The sequence below is a fragment of the Pygocentrus nattereri genome, chromosome 27 (assembly GCF_015220715.1).
Source record: "Pygocentrus nattereri isolate fPygNat1 chromosome 27, fPygNat1.pri, whole genome shotgun sequence".
In the NCBI taxonomy this organism is placed as follows: Eukaryota; Metazoa; Chordata; class Actinopteri; order Characiformes; family Serrasalmidae; genus Pygocentrus; species Pygocentrus nattereri.
Window position 1 is genome coordinate 11,151,401 of NC_051237.1, and position 15,394 is coordinate 11,166,794.

General features: G+C 39.0%; 1 protein-coding gene across 1 annotated transcript in view; it reads right to left on the bottom strand.

The window, feature by feature from the left end:
• The window catches only part of csmd3b (CUB and Sushi multiple domains 3b), a 575,187-nt gene that overhangs the window by 297,210 nt on the left and 262,583 nt on the right, over positions 1-15,394 (bottom strand). The window contains 1 exon segment of the mRNA XM_037535436.1: positions 4,309-4,421. Within this exon segment, the coding sequence (XP_037391333.1) occupies positions 4,309-4,421 (113 nt within the window).

The following is a 15,394-nucleotide window of genomic DNA, read 5'->3' on the forward strand; positions in this document are numbered from 1 at the left end:
TGTTTACAGTACTCTTCTAGCTAAGAGTGTATACAGTACTCTTCTAGCTAAGAGTGTATACAGTACTCTTCTAGCTAAGAGTGCATACAGTACTCTTCTAGCTAAGAGTGCATACAGTACTCTTCTAGCTAAGAGTGTATACAGTACTCTTCTAGCTAAGAGTGTATACAGTACTCTTCTAGCTAAGAGTGTATACAGTACTCTTCTAGCTAAGAGTGTTTACAGTACTCTTCTAGCTAAGAGTGTTTACAGTACTCTTCTATCTAAGAGTGTATACAGTACTCTTCTAGCTAAGAGTGTATACAGTACTCTTCTAGCTAAGAGTGTTTACAGTACTCTTCTAGCTAAGAGTGTATACAGTACTCTTCTAGCTAAGAGTGTATACAGTACTCTTCTAGCTAAGAGTGTATACAGTGCTCTTCTAGCTAAGAGTGTTTACAGTACTCTTCTAGCTAAGAGTGTATACAGTACTCTTCTAGCTAAGAGTGTATACAGTACTCTTCTAGCTAAGAGTGCATACAGTACTCTTCTAGCTAAGAGTGCATACAGTACTCTTCTAGCTAAGAGTGCATACAGTACTCTTCTAGCTAAGAGTGTATACAGTACTCTTCTAGCTAAGAGTGTTTACAGTACTCTTCTAGCTAAGAGTGTATACAGTACTCTTCTAGCTAAGAGTGTTTACAGTACTCTTCTAGCTAAGAGTGTTTACAGTACTCTTCTAGCTAAGAGTGTATACAGTACTCTTCTAGCTAAGAGTGTTTACAGTACTCTTCTAGCTAAGAGTGTTTACAGTACTCTTCTAGCTAAGAGTGTATACAGTACTCTTCTAGCTAAGAGTGTATACAGTACTCTTCTATCTAAGAGTGTTTACAGTACTCTTCTAGCTAAGAGTGTATACAGTACTCTTCTAGCTAAGAGTGTATACAGTACTCTTCTAGCTAAGAGTGTTTACAGTACTCTTCTAGCTAAGAGTGTATACAGTACTCTTCTAGCTAAGAGTGTATACAGTACTCTTCTAGCTAAGAGTGTTTATAGTACTCTTCTAGCTAAGAGTGTATACAGTACTCTTCTAGCTAAGAGTGTTTACAGTACTCTTCTATCTAAGAGTGTATACAGTACTCTTCTAGCTAAGAGTGTATACAGTACTCTTCTAGCTAAGAGTGTTTACAGTACTCTTCTAGCTAAGAGTGTTTACAGTACTCTTCTAGCTAAGAGTGTATACAGTACTCTTCTAGCTAAGAGTGTTTACAGTACTCTTCTAGCTAAGAGTGTATACAGTACTCTTCTAGCTAAGAGTGTTTACAGTACTCTTCTAGCTAAGAGTGTATACAGTACTCTTGTAGCTAAGAGTGTTTACAGTACTCTTCTAGCTAAGAGTGTATACAGTACTCTTCTAGCTAAGAGTGTATACAGTACTCTTCTAGCTAAGAGTGTATACAGTACTCTTCTAGCTAAGAGTGTACCAAACAACTGTTTTGTTATAGCTAATCGAAACTAATCAGGTTGGAAACAGCAATAGCACATTTGTCACCATGCCAATGTTTGCTAAATTAAATCACACCCGATCTATCCTAACTGTAGACAAATACAAATACATCTGAGAAAGGTCACATGAATAGACACATTCTTATGAAGTTACAAAGGCCTTTGATTTAACTCTCTTCAGTCAGGCATGGAGATGTGGTTGTGCAAGTTACCAGTAAATTTTCTGCAAGTTCACTGAAGTGTACGGTGTAAGTTGTACTGTACATTCAGTGTTTGTCAGGTCTAATCTTATCCCAAACCACATTACCACATTAAGGCTTTTAAGCTGTTCTCTTATTCGGTCAATAGTAAGCCAGGCCACACAACTCTTCCTCTTGACTGGGCTCAAAGGTGCAGTCAAACTTTGATTAAGTTGAGATCAGGCAACTCCACTCTTATCTGACTGGACGGTGCTGAGTGTGTCTGTCTGTGGAAAGCCGAGGCCAGACAGCATTGCCAATAATGGCTTTATTTTCGAAATACGAGTGCTTCCTTCTATGGGCACTCTGAATGGGGAGCAACAGCTGGCTAATGTCAATAAGAGCGGCGCCATCCGAAATGGAACATGCTTCTTTTTCGATGGCATCTCTTTCAGACATATCAGTAGTCTAAATTGGATTTCACTGGGTTGGTGTCCTGAGGCACTGTGCAGCTGCTACTTTTTAAACGCCATCGCTTGTCACTCCCCAGGTGGTGTGAACCTACTATTTCACAGTCAGAAAACACACCACTCCTGCTCATTACAAAGATGATAGAATGTAAGCTGAAGCAGTTTCTCTCTGGAGCTAATTTCTATCTTGCACAAATGACTGGCTTCATCGCACGAATGACTAACCACATGTTTGGTCAGTTTTCCTGTTCGTTTTAGTGTTTACTGCATCTCCTTGCGTACAGTAGGAGTACCAGCCAGGCACGGTGAATGAAAAAGTGTGGTTTATTTTGGTCTTGACTCAGAGAACAGCTGTATTTAACCTGACCCAAATGGAATATTAATAGAAAGGCATTTCAAAATATGACAGGTCCATTCTACCACTGCGGTGGCAAACGCGGTGTGAATGTTCATTTGCAATTCAAATGTAAAATGTGTTCTGTTATACTGAACGACAAGTTGTATCACCACTGACAGTAACAACATGGACAAATTTGCTAAAATCCGAATGGAAAATACAGTTCACTGCCACAACGTAAATAGAAAATTAATAATATTGCATTCATGTCATGTTATTTTAAATTTTAAAGTCCTTTATTTATTAATGTTTCATGAGTAACACCACTGACAAAATAAATCTTGGGACATGATTTCTTAGCTAAATAAAATTAGATTTATATATTTTAATTAATTTGAACATAGGAAAGACAATATTGTTAAATTTTTTTTCAATTTTAACTGAAAAATCAAGCACTGAAATTGTTGTTTCACACGAAAATGATCTGGGAAACCATCTAGGAAGTCATCGCTGTGAAATTAAAATCATTAATATAAAAATTCAAAAAGAAGACTTCGTACTTTTGTTTGGCTAATTTACAAATAGAACAAATATGCACAGACATCAGCTTTGTGTGGCATATCACTATTTTGAGGTTATTTCCATGACTTCAAAGTTGTGGGACACCATTTACCTCTTTAATGGCAGAATGACCCAACAATAAGCTTTTTAATCCTGAGCCTCAACATATCACTGTCACTGTCAACTGAGTAAACTCATAAATATTGGAATTCTTCTCCTTACACAAACAAAATGATAAATTGTTGGGGCAGTCGTAGGCTGGAGGTTAGGGATCTGGCCCTGTGACCGGAAGGTTGCCGGTTCAATCCCCAGCGCCGACAGTCCATGACTGAGGTGTCCTTGAGCAAGACACCTAACCCCCAATTGCTCCCCGGGCGCCGTGGATAGGGCTGCCCACCGCTCCGGGCAAGTGTGCTCACTGCCCCCTAGTGTGTGTGTGGTGTTTCACTTGCATGGATGGGTTAAATGCGGAGATGGAATTTCCCCGGTTGTGGGATCAAAACAGTATCACTTAAACTTATATAGTCACTAATAGGTTTTTATTATATTTCTAATCAGTCTTTAACATATATCAGTATGTAAGGGTCGGCAAACACTTTCACATTCCTCCCAAAATACGGCCAGTCAAACCAATAATTCAGTCAATGTGCAGAAGCTGGAACTGAGTTTATGGTAAATGTGTGTCAGACATTGGTCACAAAAACAATACAAAGTCAGGCACATGAGAAAGATTATGGTGTTGAATGACCTGTCCCAACTTAACAAATACATGTAGAGCAGCTTTTGATGAACGGAGAAAAGAGACAGCTATTTCAAAGAGGAGTAAAGAGATTAGCTGTTGAATGAGCTAGTCTGGGGGAAATAAATCCATGTAAGCCTTTGCAGCAAAAACAATTTAGTCTGTCTGTTTTTATTTCAAAAACATTTAGAAAAGATAATTTGCACATCAGAATGAAAAGTAGCAAAAAATAAATTGAAATATCTGTCTCTTACTGCTTTGTGTAGACATTTGAAAAAAAAACATTTAAATGATTCAACTGACTTAACAGGTCAAAACAACAAATAGAAAAATGACAGAAAAAAATACAATATCTACAAACACAGAAATTAAGAAAACATCTGGGGAATACAGGTTGTGTGCAATGGAGGAGTGGACTGCCTGGACTGATGCTCTGGAACATCAAAGGTCTAACTAAAGTGATTGGATTGTATCGAGGGACTAGTTTATTGGAAACCCTATACGAGGATATGTGGAGTGATTAAAATGGCAGCTTACCTTGATAATGGGCACTAAAGCCTCTGTATCGATGGTTGCTGTCAGTTACAAAGTGTAGCCTCAGCCAGTTCTTGTTGCTGACAATAGGGGATGGCACATTCATTCCAGATAACCTGCAAGAAACAAAGGGGAGAAATCTTTAAGCTTGTTACAGCACACAACCTATCAGCGAAAACCCACACCAATGCTTTAACTCTTTAAGACTACTTACAGTAGTTTATTTCCCCTGTGTTGTAAAGGACCAACGCCATAGATCAGAAGTCATTTGTTGTTTCTAGTTGGCAACGTTGCACTAATACCTTTTGCCCTATATACATTTTCCCCTCAAATCGCACTGAAGCTTCTAAATTAAGGTCAATAAGGAGTTGAAATTCACACACACACACACACACACACACACACACACACACACACACACACACACACACACACACACACACACACACCCACACACACACACACACAAAAAGTTGTGCAATTAACTGAAATCACTGAAACTTGTTACATGAAAGTACCACTATAGCTATACACTACAACACTATTACATACCACAAGGTACTTAACCTGTTGCAGTAGTACTTGTTGTAGTAGTACCCCCCCCCCAACCCCCCCCCCCCCCACACACACACAGTATTAAGGTAGAAAAAGCAAAGTGAGCTCTTCCACTATTTACGCCTTCAGCAGCTGAACAAATTAACTACCAGGACATAACCAATTAGGCTTTGATTTACAATGGGCAGCACCAGTTTGGTGAGAAAATACATCAGCTTAGGTCTTCTGGAATCTGAGATAGGTCGCTGACTGAGAATATGAGCCGCAGTCTAACAAGGCTTCAGAAATTTTTCAGTTCTTCGGGTGGAAAGGTCCTGCTCTTCAAACAGGGAATTGATAGATTTGTACAAGCTGACAGGAAGGCTACAGTAACTTGAGTAACTTGGCTTTACAAAAGTAGTGATCAGAAAAGCATCTCTGATCATATTGAACCTTGAAGTGAATGGGCTACCACAGCAGAACACTTACAGTGAATCATAAACATTAGCTTGAATCCACTGACCCAAACGGCCTTGTGTCAACAGTTCAGGTGGTGTCAACAGCTGGTGGTGTAATGGCGTGGAGAACGGTTACTTGGCATACACTGGAGATCCAAACGCCACTGGAGCATTTTTTGAATGCTACAGCCTACCTGAGAATTATTTCTGACTATGGTCTTACTTTCTTGGGTCCATATTTTTCCTTGACACCTTCACAGCCACCACAGAGACAGAGACTTGTTAATATAATCAGTTACATCATGAGCACAATTTACTGAAGCACTGATTGGTCAAACCAGGAGTTGCTTTATAACTACATATAATACTGTAATACTGGGCTTCCTCGAGGAGAGGTTAGAGAATGGTTAAACAAACACACTCACATCCATAAAATCACTATTGAAAATGTGTCTTGGGTGCCTAAAACTTTCGCACAGTACTGTAGGTTGCAATATTTCTATTTTGACAACTTACAACCTCACAATTTAAATGACAGTGATATTTGGGGGGAAAGTTTACATAAACAAAATCTTAACACTTCAGAATTCATAGAATAACCACAGAATCCGACAGAGGTGATTTTCAATCACTCCACTCTTTTTTCCCCATTGACAGAAATGGCTTAGACCCAGAGTTCATCCTGTTGCTAAGAGCAAACGCCCTACTCCATCCGTCCCGTTTTTATTGAAAATAATGACATTCTCAGAGGTCTACTGCCTAACTCTCAAAGCAGCTACTCGCTAAGTCACTTTTGCAAATTCTACAACAAGCCTATAATGCTATTTTCATTTGAGGAAATGCCTCTTTGTTCAGTGTAATGGCTGACAGCAAAGGCTGTCAGTCTGGAGTTGGAAGATCATAAAAGATATGACCCACGCATCACCACTACGTGATCTGTTTGCAGGTGATTTGTTGGGGAGCTGTGACAGAGGACAAAGGTCATGCCACTCTCTCTCCCCCTCCTCTCTCTCCTTCGCTCTTCCACCACCCTCCAGCCCCCCACTCCATCCGTCCCGTTTTATTGATGTCTGACGGGAGATGTCATTAAAAGGACATGGCCACATGAATCATTCTTTAATGGCCTTCGCAGGCTGGAGCCCTGCCATATCATTACTGTTATCACACTAGCAGTAGCCACACACAACTGTTGGAATGGGTGATGGCAGTGTAGGAACAGCAGGGAGCAGAAGCCCAGTCATATTCATGATTTGCCTCTCTGTTTAAATTAATTTTTGACCATCCTGTGGAGGGACTAGAGGCAGGAAAACAGCTATTAAAACTCCAAAAAGAAACCAGCTCAGCTGTGGATTACATATTGTATTTCTGCACACATGTTGTCAGCTACAAAACTGTCTTTAAATTAGTTATATCAGCACTAGCTAGCTACTGGCAGGCATGTCATCTTGAAATTAAGTTAAATATTGTAAAGTGTTTAAGTTCAGGGCCTTTGAGAGAGGAACTGATTATTTCTGGCATCTAAAAATATAAATGTCTAATTTTCTTTGCTGATTTTCACTTAATAAAATCAACATGCCTGTTGTATGTAAACCTCTGCAAGCTGTAGTAGTAATATAACTTCATTGTTAAGTATTGGTTGAAAATAATATGTTTAAGATTTTGAAATGCCCAACAGAAAATTGTCCAATCAGGAGTTTTTTCCCCTGTAGTATCTAGGTAGATACAGCAAAGCTAGATCTTACATCATTTAGGCCTTCAAGAGCTGAACAGATTAGGTAGCAGAAATCAAACAATCTTTTTTCAATTTACAATGGACGGCACCAATTTTGTGTGTAAAAAAATCACTTGAGGTCTTCTGGAAGTCCTAAATAGGTCAAGAATAATGAGCCATAGTCTTACCAGGTTGCAGTAATTTGCAAGAAATGGGAAATGGTGGTAGCTCTATGTCAGAGTTCTTTACTGAAAGAGTAACTGTAAAACATAGAATATGTGGTACAAAATATTTATATATGTCTGCTGCAAGCTTCTGATAAAACATATAAAATGTCTTTTACAAGGCTTATTAATGCACACTCGCATTAGCTTAGCGCAAAAATACTATTATTAATCCAAAAAAGGGGCTAACATAAATTTGTCAAGACATTTTTTTCCTTATTTTTTGATCAAGCATTGATATTCATGGCCAGGACTGAAGGCCTAGCTCTAATAGTCACTGTTCTTACATTGGAACAATGCTATATAAACATTTTAGCAGTGATCAGAATGAAACTGCTACACTGCTTTGCATGTTAATAACTGTCTAGTAAATAGCAATAACAATTCTACATTCTACAGTAAAATGCAGTGTCAGTAATAGTACCTCGATACCATGTCAACATTTATGAGTGCTGTATTTACACGTCCCTTGAGTAGCATATAGCTTTAATATAGTTTACATTTGCATTTTATGTACTTGATGAGGCTACAAATCAGTTGTACAGATCACGTTGAATGCGAATAATGATGATGCCTTTCACAAAGACTTTGAAGGATTGCTGCACTAGTATTCAACTCCTGCTAAAGAAGCTCCTGAAACCTGCACTCAGTATCACATCAAACTTGCATGAACCTGTAAGACTCTGCCATGTTACATGGCACAGTTACTTTAAACCATGACGTGTTTACACTATGTGATTCTACATGCCGTGTTGGTTTATGACAAGCCCCAACAAGGTTGTGTATGTTCTTATACTGTAAAAGACCCCAGGTTGAGCTGATATAGACATGATGCACATTACTAGAGTGGGAAAGTGCTTATTCGGGTAGTGTGTGTTTCTCCATCTGTAATGTGCATTCTAATGAAACCACTTGGTATTCCGTTGGAACATAATTCCACATGAGCTGGAAGATGGGGTTGGCAGAGTGTTCGCCCACGCACAGCACAGAAACTCCAGCTCCAGCAAATTCCCACCTTGCTCTCTTCCTGAATCATTCAAAACAAGGGGCAAAAAGTCACATTGCTGACTTCAAAGTGCATGAAGTGCGTTGTGCGTGCAGGTATGCATTTGTTTGACATAGTTTATTTTCACTAGCAGAAACAAAGGAGAAGGAGGTCATTAACCCATTAAATTGCAGGCTTATTATTAAGTTAGAAAGATTGATGTATTATTTAGCAACTACTAGAAACGATTCAGTAACTACTGTGAAACTACATTTAAAAAGTGATTCACTGATACAGATGTGTACATCATTTACACATTAATAACATATGTTCAAAAGAATTCCTGCCAAAATAAGTAAACTCAAAGACTAATTGTGTTGATGTAGTCTGGTTTATTCACGTGCAGGTAGTATACATATTGGAATTCAATGCATCGCATTTTTTTCACACTAAATCTTTCAGTGCAATACATTATGTAGTTAGATACTGAAGTATTTAAATGTGGGCCAAAATATAAAGTCTGACGTGTTAAAAATATGATGAGGTTAAGGTGACATAATATAAACCACTTTCCTATAGTACATTCTATTTGCCACATTAGACAGTATTAGCAGTTCGTTCATAGGAAACAAACATATATGTAATTAATTAATTAATGTTTATTAAAATGCAAACGGAGGCATTTGTTTAGATTTCTTTAGTTAAGTGAAATTTTGCTAAACTATCAGCAATCCTGATGGATACACTTGACAACTTGGGGATAACTTGTCAAACCTTTAGTGTTTGATTGGACTGAAATACATTAAACACCTTACATGGTTATTTGGATTTTTTTTTTTTTTGCCATACTAAATTACAGTGCATCCATTGGCTAAAGACAGGTTTGTTGTCTGTTGGACAATGTTGACACGGTGTAAAAAATTCACACTTGGTTTATTTCCACCCTAATAAGTCAATATTCCCGCCCAGTTCTAGCCCAAAATTTCTCAAGGCTGTCCCCAGACATTCTCGTTATGAGATCACATTTAACCCTGACCAATGCGGTTAAGTATATGTTCACAAAATAGAAATTCAGAAAATGTGCAATACAATAATTCTTTTGCATGTATGTACATTTGAGGAAATAAACAGCTTGTAAAATAAATAAGATAATGATATAATGGGCTAATATTCAGCTCCTAGTTACTATGTGGTTTTAATCTGACAGTGTGACAACACTGGCTTTTTACTGGCTCTCTATAGTTGGTCTAAATCTCAATTATTTTCTGAAGCATGCAGCTAGCCAGTGTTCTACAAATATTATTGAGACACTTTCCTGAGCATATTGCTGGTATTGAGCATGACAGTGATATCATTTATTTCAGTACCAGTAACACTGTCCCAACTCCCATTTCTTGTCTGAATATCGCAATGCTAAGGAAGCACCAACACATAGTCACTTGGTATGTGACTAATTTTGATATTTGAATACCTGTAAGGGTTGATGAACAGACAACAGAATATTAAAAAGGGTAAAAATATAGGGCTGTAGGGTTACCTGTTTAGGTAACAACACTGGTGTTTTACAAAAATAGAGGAAAACATTTGAAGATATATATATATAACTATTCAAAAATAGCTGAAGGAAATCTATGTTTTCCTGTGGGTAAGTAGTGGAGGCTGCCTCTTCAGATGAGCTAATGAGCTAATCTGAGCTGGTGAGCTCATGAGAACTAAGCAGTACAACACTGGACGCTGAAGAAGACTTGCTGTCTCTTATAGGTGCACAATTTGCTAACATGTTAGTTTGTCAGAGCGATATACAGCATCTTGACTGTTTCTGGACTTCACTAATATCATTCAGGGTCGACACAGTCAAGCCCTTAACAATGTTAAAAATCATATTTAGACATGTTTTAGACAGTTATGTGCTACATACACACTTAATGACAAACCAGAGTGAACTAAAATCAGTTTTTTAAGAATTGTTTTCTGTAATTTTTCTCCATCTTTCTGGGGTGAAGTAAAATAAACAGTTGAAAATGGATCTCAGAATTCAAAATGGTTAACTGAGTAAAGTACCTGTGCATATCCCTAGTAGTTGCTCTGATATGGACCATTATTCTGTTAGCAATTCTACCAAGACTCTAAATGAAACACTAAGATCAGCCTACAGCCTTTGACTCAAAGCTGTTCACCTATAGCACAGGGCATAAGTACATATCTCCTACTGCAATGATGATCTAAGACAGTTGCAATCCTCTCTTATCTCAGCATGATAACCACTTTCCCTCAGGTTGTTCGGGGATGCTAAAATAGGTGAGATAAATGCCCTTGCCTCTTGTGTTAACTGTATATGATTCAAGGCTTCAGGTAGAGTCTGCTGTATCCCAGGAGACAGGAGGAGGAAACTGATTACACACCCCCACCCCACCCTCCGGTCTGGCCTTTCAGCTGGAGCACTTTGCCATTTGCTGAGATGTAAATGACGCAAACATCCATAGAATAAAGAGTGACATGAAGGAGACGGAACATGGAAGGCAATAGGATGAGAAAAGCAAGGAGAGGCCTAGGAGATGAAAAACACCTAGAGAGAAAAAGAGACAGAGAGAGAGAGAGGGAGAGAGAGAGAGAGAGATATATTTGGATATATAATAGGTGAATGAGAGGAGATAAAAAGGAAAGATGGAACAAGCGAGATAAAGAATTAGTAGGGAAAAGCAAAGAAAGGCAAGGAGAAGTTCTATAGAGACAAACAGCGGATAGGCTGCATTCACTGTGGCATTTACAATGATTTTCCTGTCTTCTGGCATTGTGAATAGGCTTCAAGGTCTCTGAGATAACTGCCAGTGAATTGATAGTGACAGCGAGAGTTAAGAATGAACAGACAGCGAGGAGCTACACGACAGCAGTGTCACCACTTTGTCTTCAATGAAGTCAGCCATGATCCATATAGTCCTAATATTTAACATGACTCTCCCTTAGGGAAACAAAAAGAAGTGACTGATCTGTTTTTATTTGGTCTTTATGAATAAAGTCACACATGAAATTCAAAAGAAGCACTGGCACGAGAAGATGGTGCAGATATCTCAAGGACGTGAGTCGACGTTCTCATGACATGTTGATTTGGCTACCTCAAACCAAATGCTTTTAACACTGTGTACTCACTCAGAAGTGTACTCACTCCTTCCTCTTGAGGGAATCTTCAACATTGTCATAACTGCCATTCTACATATTAGCCCAAGTGAAGTTTGTAAGAACAGGGCAAATAATTGAGTCAAACATAAATGTGAACTTCAGCTGCAGAAGTTGCTCCAAAATCATTATGACATGATGCAAATACCTTTTCCAAAGTGAAACAAATGCCGAACAAAGCTGTTTATAACTGGGAGCAATAAAATAATTTAAAATAAGTTAATGTTTCAAAATTGTAATTACTTCTTACATTCAAATTGGGGTTTATGTAACAGGCTACTTCATCTGTTATACAGACGCTGCTGTAACTTTTTTACTTTATTCTGTTTCATTATTCTTAAGTTTGCTGAGCTAGGTAATTAGCTCACTGAGGCTGGTTTAGCCAAGGTCAAGCTTCCTACTGAAAAATTCTCAGTGTCCCAGCCTCCTCTTGTCCAGCTGGTGGCCACATGTATAACATATAGGATTGCCAGACGTCAGCCATGGCAAAACTGTACTGTGTATGGTGGGTGGAGGTGGTGGCATCTTTGTCAATATCCCCTATTCTGTGTTTTTCCACTAAGTTTTTTTTTTGTTTACTGAAAACAGATTCAGATTATTCAGATTTTCTTTAATGAACTTTATAGGCTGAATGTGTTACAAAAGGCATTCCTTTTAGTTTTTTCTAGCCCATTTGTTCTGTGTAATGCAAGTAAAACCACTAGAAACTTATCACTAACTCAGAGAGTGAGTGCACTTATTTTAACATTCTGTCGACAATACCAAGTGGATACAAGGCAAAAGAGCCTGCAATCATTTTAACATATTAAGCATTCTGTGAGTCTATTTCCAAGTCATTGAGGTCAAACAGAACGCACTTGCAAGAACTAATTTAGTAGAAATTCCACTAAACCACTGAGCATCCTCACTTTTTAGAATTGTAGTGTTTTTAAAACATATTCACCCACCTAGAAGAACTTTAGAGGAGCAGCGGAAGAGAGAAAGAGACTTCTGAGCGAGACAGATACCTAAAAGGCTGACGTCAGTGGCTCTAATGGACTTTAGTGAGCTTTTAAGCTTTTGCCATGCGAGTCACATCCCAGGATCAATACCTTTCAGTGGCTCAGTGTGAAATAACGAGAGATTCATTATTAGCGAATGACAGCCGTTACCTTGTTTCTTAATCAGAGAATCTGTCTTAATTGCCAAGCCTATAATTAAGACAGGTGGTAGGGTTCACATGCATAAGCATTTAGGTGAGAATGCACACCCACACACACAGACAAACACACTCACAAACACAAGAACATGTGTACAAAAACACACACATACACACACGCACAAATACAGACGCTCAGGCAGAAACTTCATCAACCTCCTGTATACCTGAGCACTCAGGGGAGGGAAGCGAGCGAGATGCAGAGAGGGAGAGGGTGAGAGAAAGACTAGAGAGAGAGAGCAACAGAGAGAGGCAGGCCCTGCAGTATGGCGCTCTCTCACCGACGGTCGCCTCATCAATCACAGGCGGCTGCGGCCCAGACGGATGGGGGGCCGCTGGGGAAGGCGCGCGCGTCTCTCCATCAAACTGATGTTTTGAAAGTAAGTAATCAGTGTTCTCCACGGGCACTCCTTCTTTGGCAAAGCACCCCTCCTCCACTCATCCCCTCCATCTTCCACTCCCTCCTTCCATCTTCCCTCCTCGCTCCCTGCTCCATAGAGTCAAGGCCTCTCCACACCGTTGCATTATGGGAGCCATATTTCACCCAGTTCAGCACAACAGGGGGACGCAGCCCTGTTCAAACACTGAAGAGTGTTTTTTTGTTTTTTTAACCATGTCATGTTGGAAAAAGGAAAAAAAGATGAAACAGAAAGAAAGAGGAATGCTGTGGCAGCACTCAGACACAGTCTGCTGGGTCTTAACACACACTGGAAGTATTTGCCCATTTTTAAGCAGATTATTATTATTATTATTATTATTATTATATTTTTTATATACTGTTGCCACATCAAAACTGTCATCAGTTTTTTACACTGGACAAACAGAACTAGGCTCAAAATGACTTGTTGACTGTTCAATTACATAAAAATTTAATGTTTCAGGCTCCAGAATAGTGCAAATTATCATTACAGACAATGTGGGCAATGTCCTCCAAGCATGCTGAGATGTCTAATGATACTACGTCAGCAGCAGCTTGAAAAAGACGCAGCTGCTGGCTTCAACTGTCTTGGATAAAATAGATGCTACCCTTCACCCTCCCAGCTTGGTAACAATGTGTTTTGGGGGGTGGGGGGGGGTTGTAGCTACCAGGTAGAACTGGCAATGTATAAATTGGAAGGATTAGAAGAATCTATGCTGACACACATACCAAGAGAAACTTCTTGTACTTAATGAAAAAATAAAAAGATTCTGCTCTGATTCAATGCCAGCATGTAATTTTGAGGCCTGTGTAGTATAAGCTACAATTACAGGCTTTATTGGATATAACTGATTATTAGTGTTGTAATAATAAGCTTTGTGATAAATAATCTCTCTGGCAGTCGAGTGTGCTGAATAACAATGTACACACAGAATTTTGCCACGCTATTAAAGATCCAGTTCATGCTTGTATACTGGTCTCTACTTTTCATCTTTCACTGCAATTCACTTAGCCAAAGCCTGCAGCGCTCATGCGAATCAGATGGAGCAGCAGCCTGAAACATTGAGCCTGTTGGTCAGATCATTTGTACAGAAGTGCTGTGCTTGGCCCAGCCCCAGAACCTCCATTTTAAGGATCAGAAGGGCTGAAGGGGGGTCGTGGGGAGGACGGCAGCGTGGCATGCAGCAGAACAAATGGACCTATGCACCAGCTAATGACCACACAATGCTTTTACCCAGACACATATTTCACCTGCAGGTTTGTGCCCAACACCCGCAAAAGCCATTTCAATAAAGCACGTATTTACACTGAGCGATGGACTCCAGCAAATGTCACTCAGGTTCGAGTTGCAGGCTGCCCCATTATATCTTCTGATTTAGTGGGGCTTCAGATTCAGGCTGCACTCTTTTGTTCATGAAGTACAATCGAATCTACCTGCTCTTAATAAGGCCGAGGGATTCCACATCAGAAAACACACATGCAAGCAGATGAAATTTCACTGCTGTTACCACTTGTGGTAAAATCCGATTTTATTGAAATGGGATTCTGCGTTCTCGTTGGCACTGTGTGATGAAATATGCCTGTGTGAAATGAATCTTAAAGGGTCCATAGCCTGAAAAGCCTCATGTTATTCCCCTTTTTTGAAATAAGACTAGTATGTTGCAGTATGTAAGTGTGTTTCAAGTTTCATAATGTACCCTTCAGTTTCCAGTCACTATGGTTCACAGAATAAACTGTTTTTGTGTGTCCCAAAAGCAATGTATTTGTATAAATTCACCTAGATTAGCTATTCCCTTTGATGTTATAAGAAGTGTTTCAGTTTGTATTGTTATTGCAGTGAGCAATAATGGGGTACAATATAGGGCAGCCAATCAGAAGGAAGATTATTTATGTATATCAGTCTTAAAGGCACAGTAATAAAAATAAAAGCCTATTTATTTTAAAAGGCCCATATCATGAAACTGAATTTAACTAAAGAGTTCTACAGTGTTTCAGCTCTGAGTGCTTTCTGAGTGAGGCACAATACAGGGCAGCCAATTAGAAAAGAGGTCATTTACATATATTAGACTTAAAAGCACGATTTGTAAAACAGCCTGTTTAATTCTAAATGATAAAGAATGGCTGGACAACAGTCATATCAATATGAATGACAGAAAAAGGTAAAAGAAAGAAAAAGTCTAGTATGTGGCCCCTTTAATTGTTGATGTTTTCCTGATGTTTCTGTATGCTGATTAACTAACCAGCTGAAAGGTCACAACTGATCAATCACATGATCAACACATCTATCCATCGTCCATCTTTAAAGTATGACATTCTGCAAGCAGTACTGTGTGATAAAAAAAAATCCAGCCTTAAGCACAATTCATTTGTATTATATGAGGGTGCTA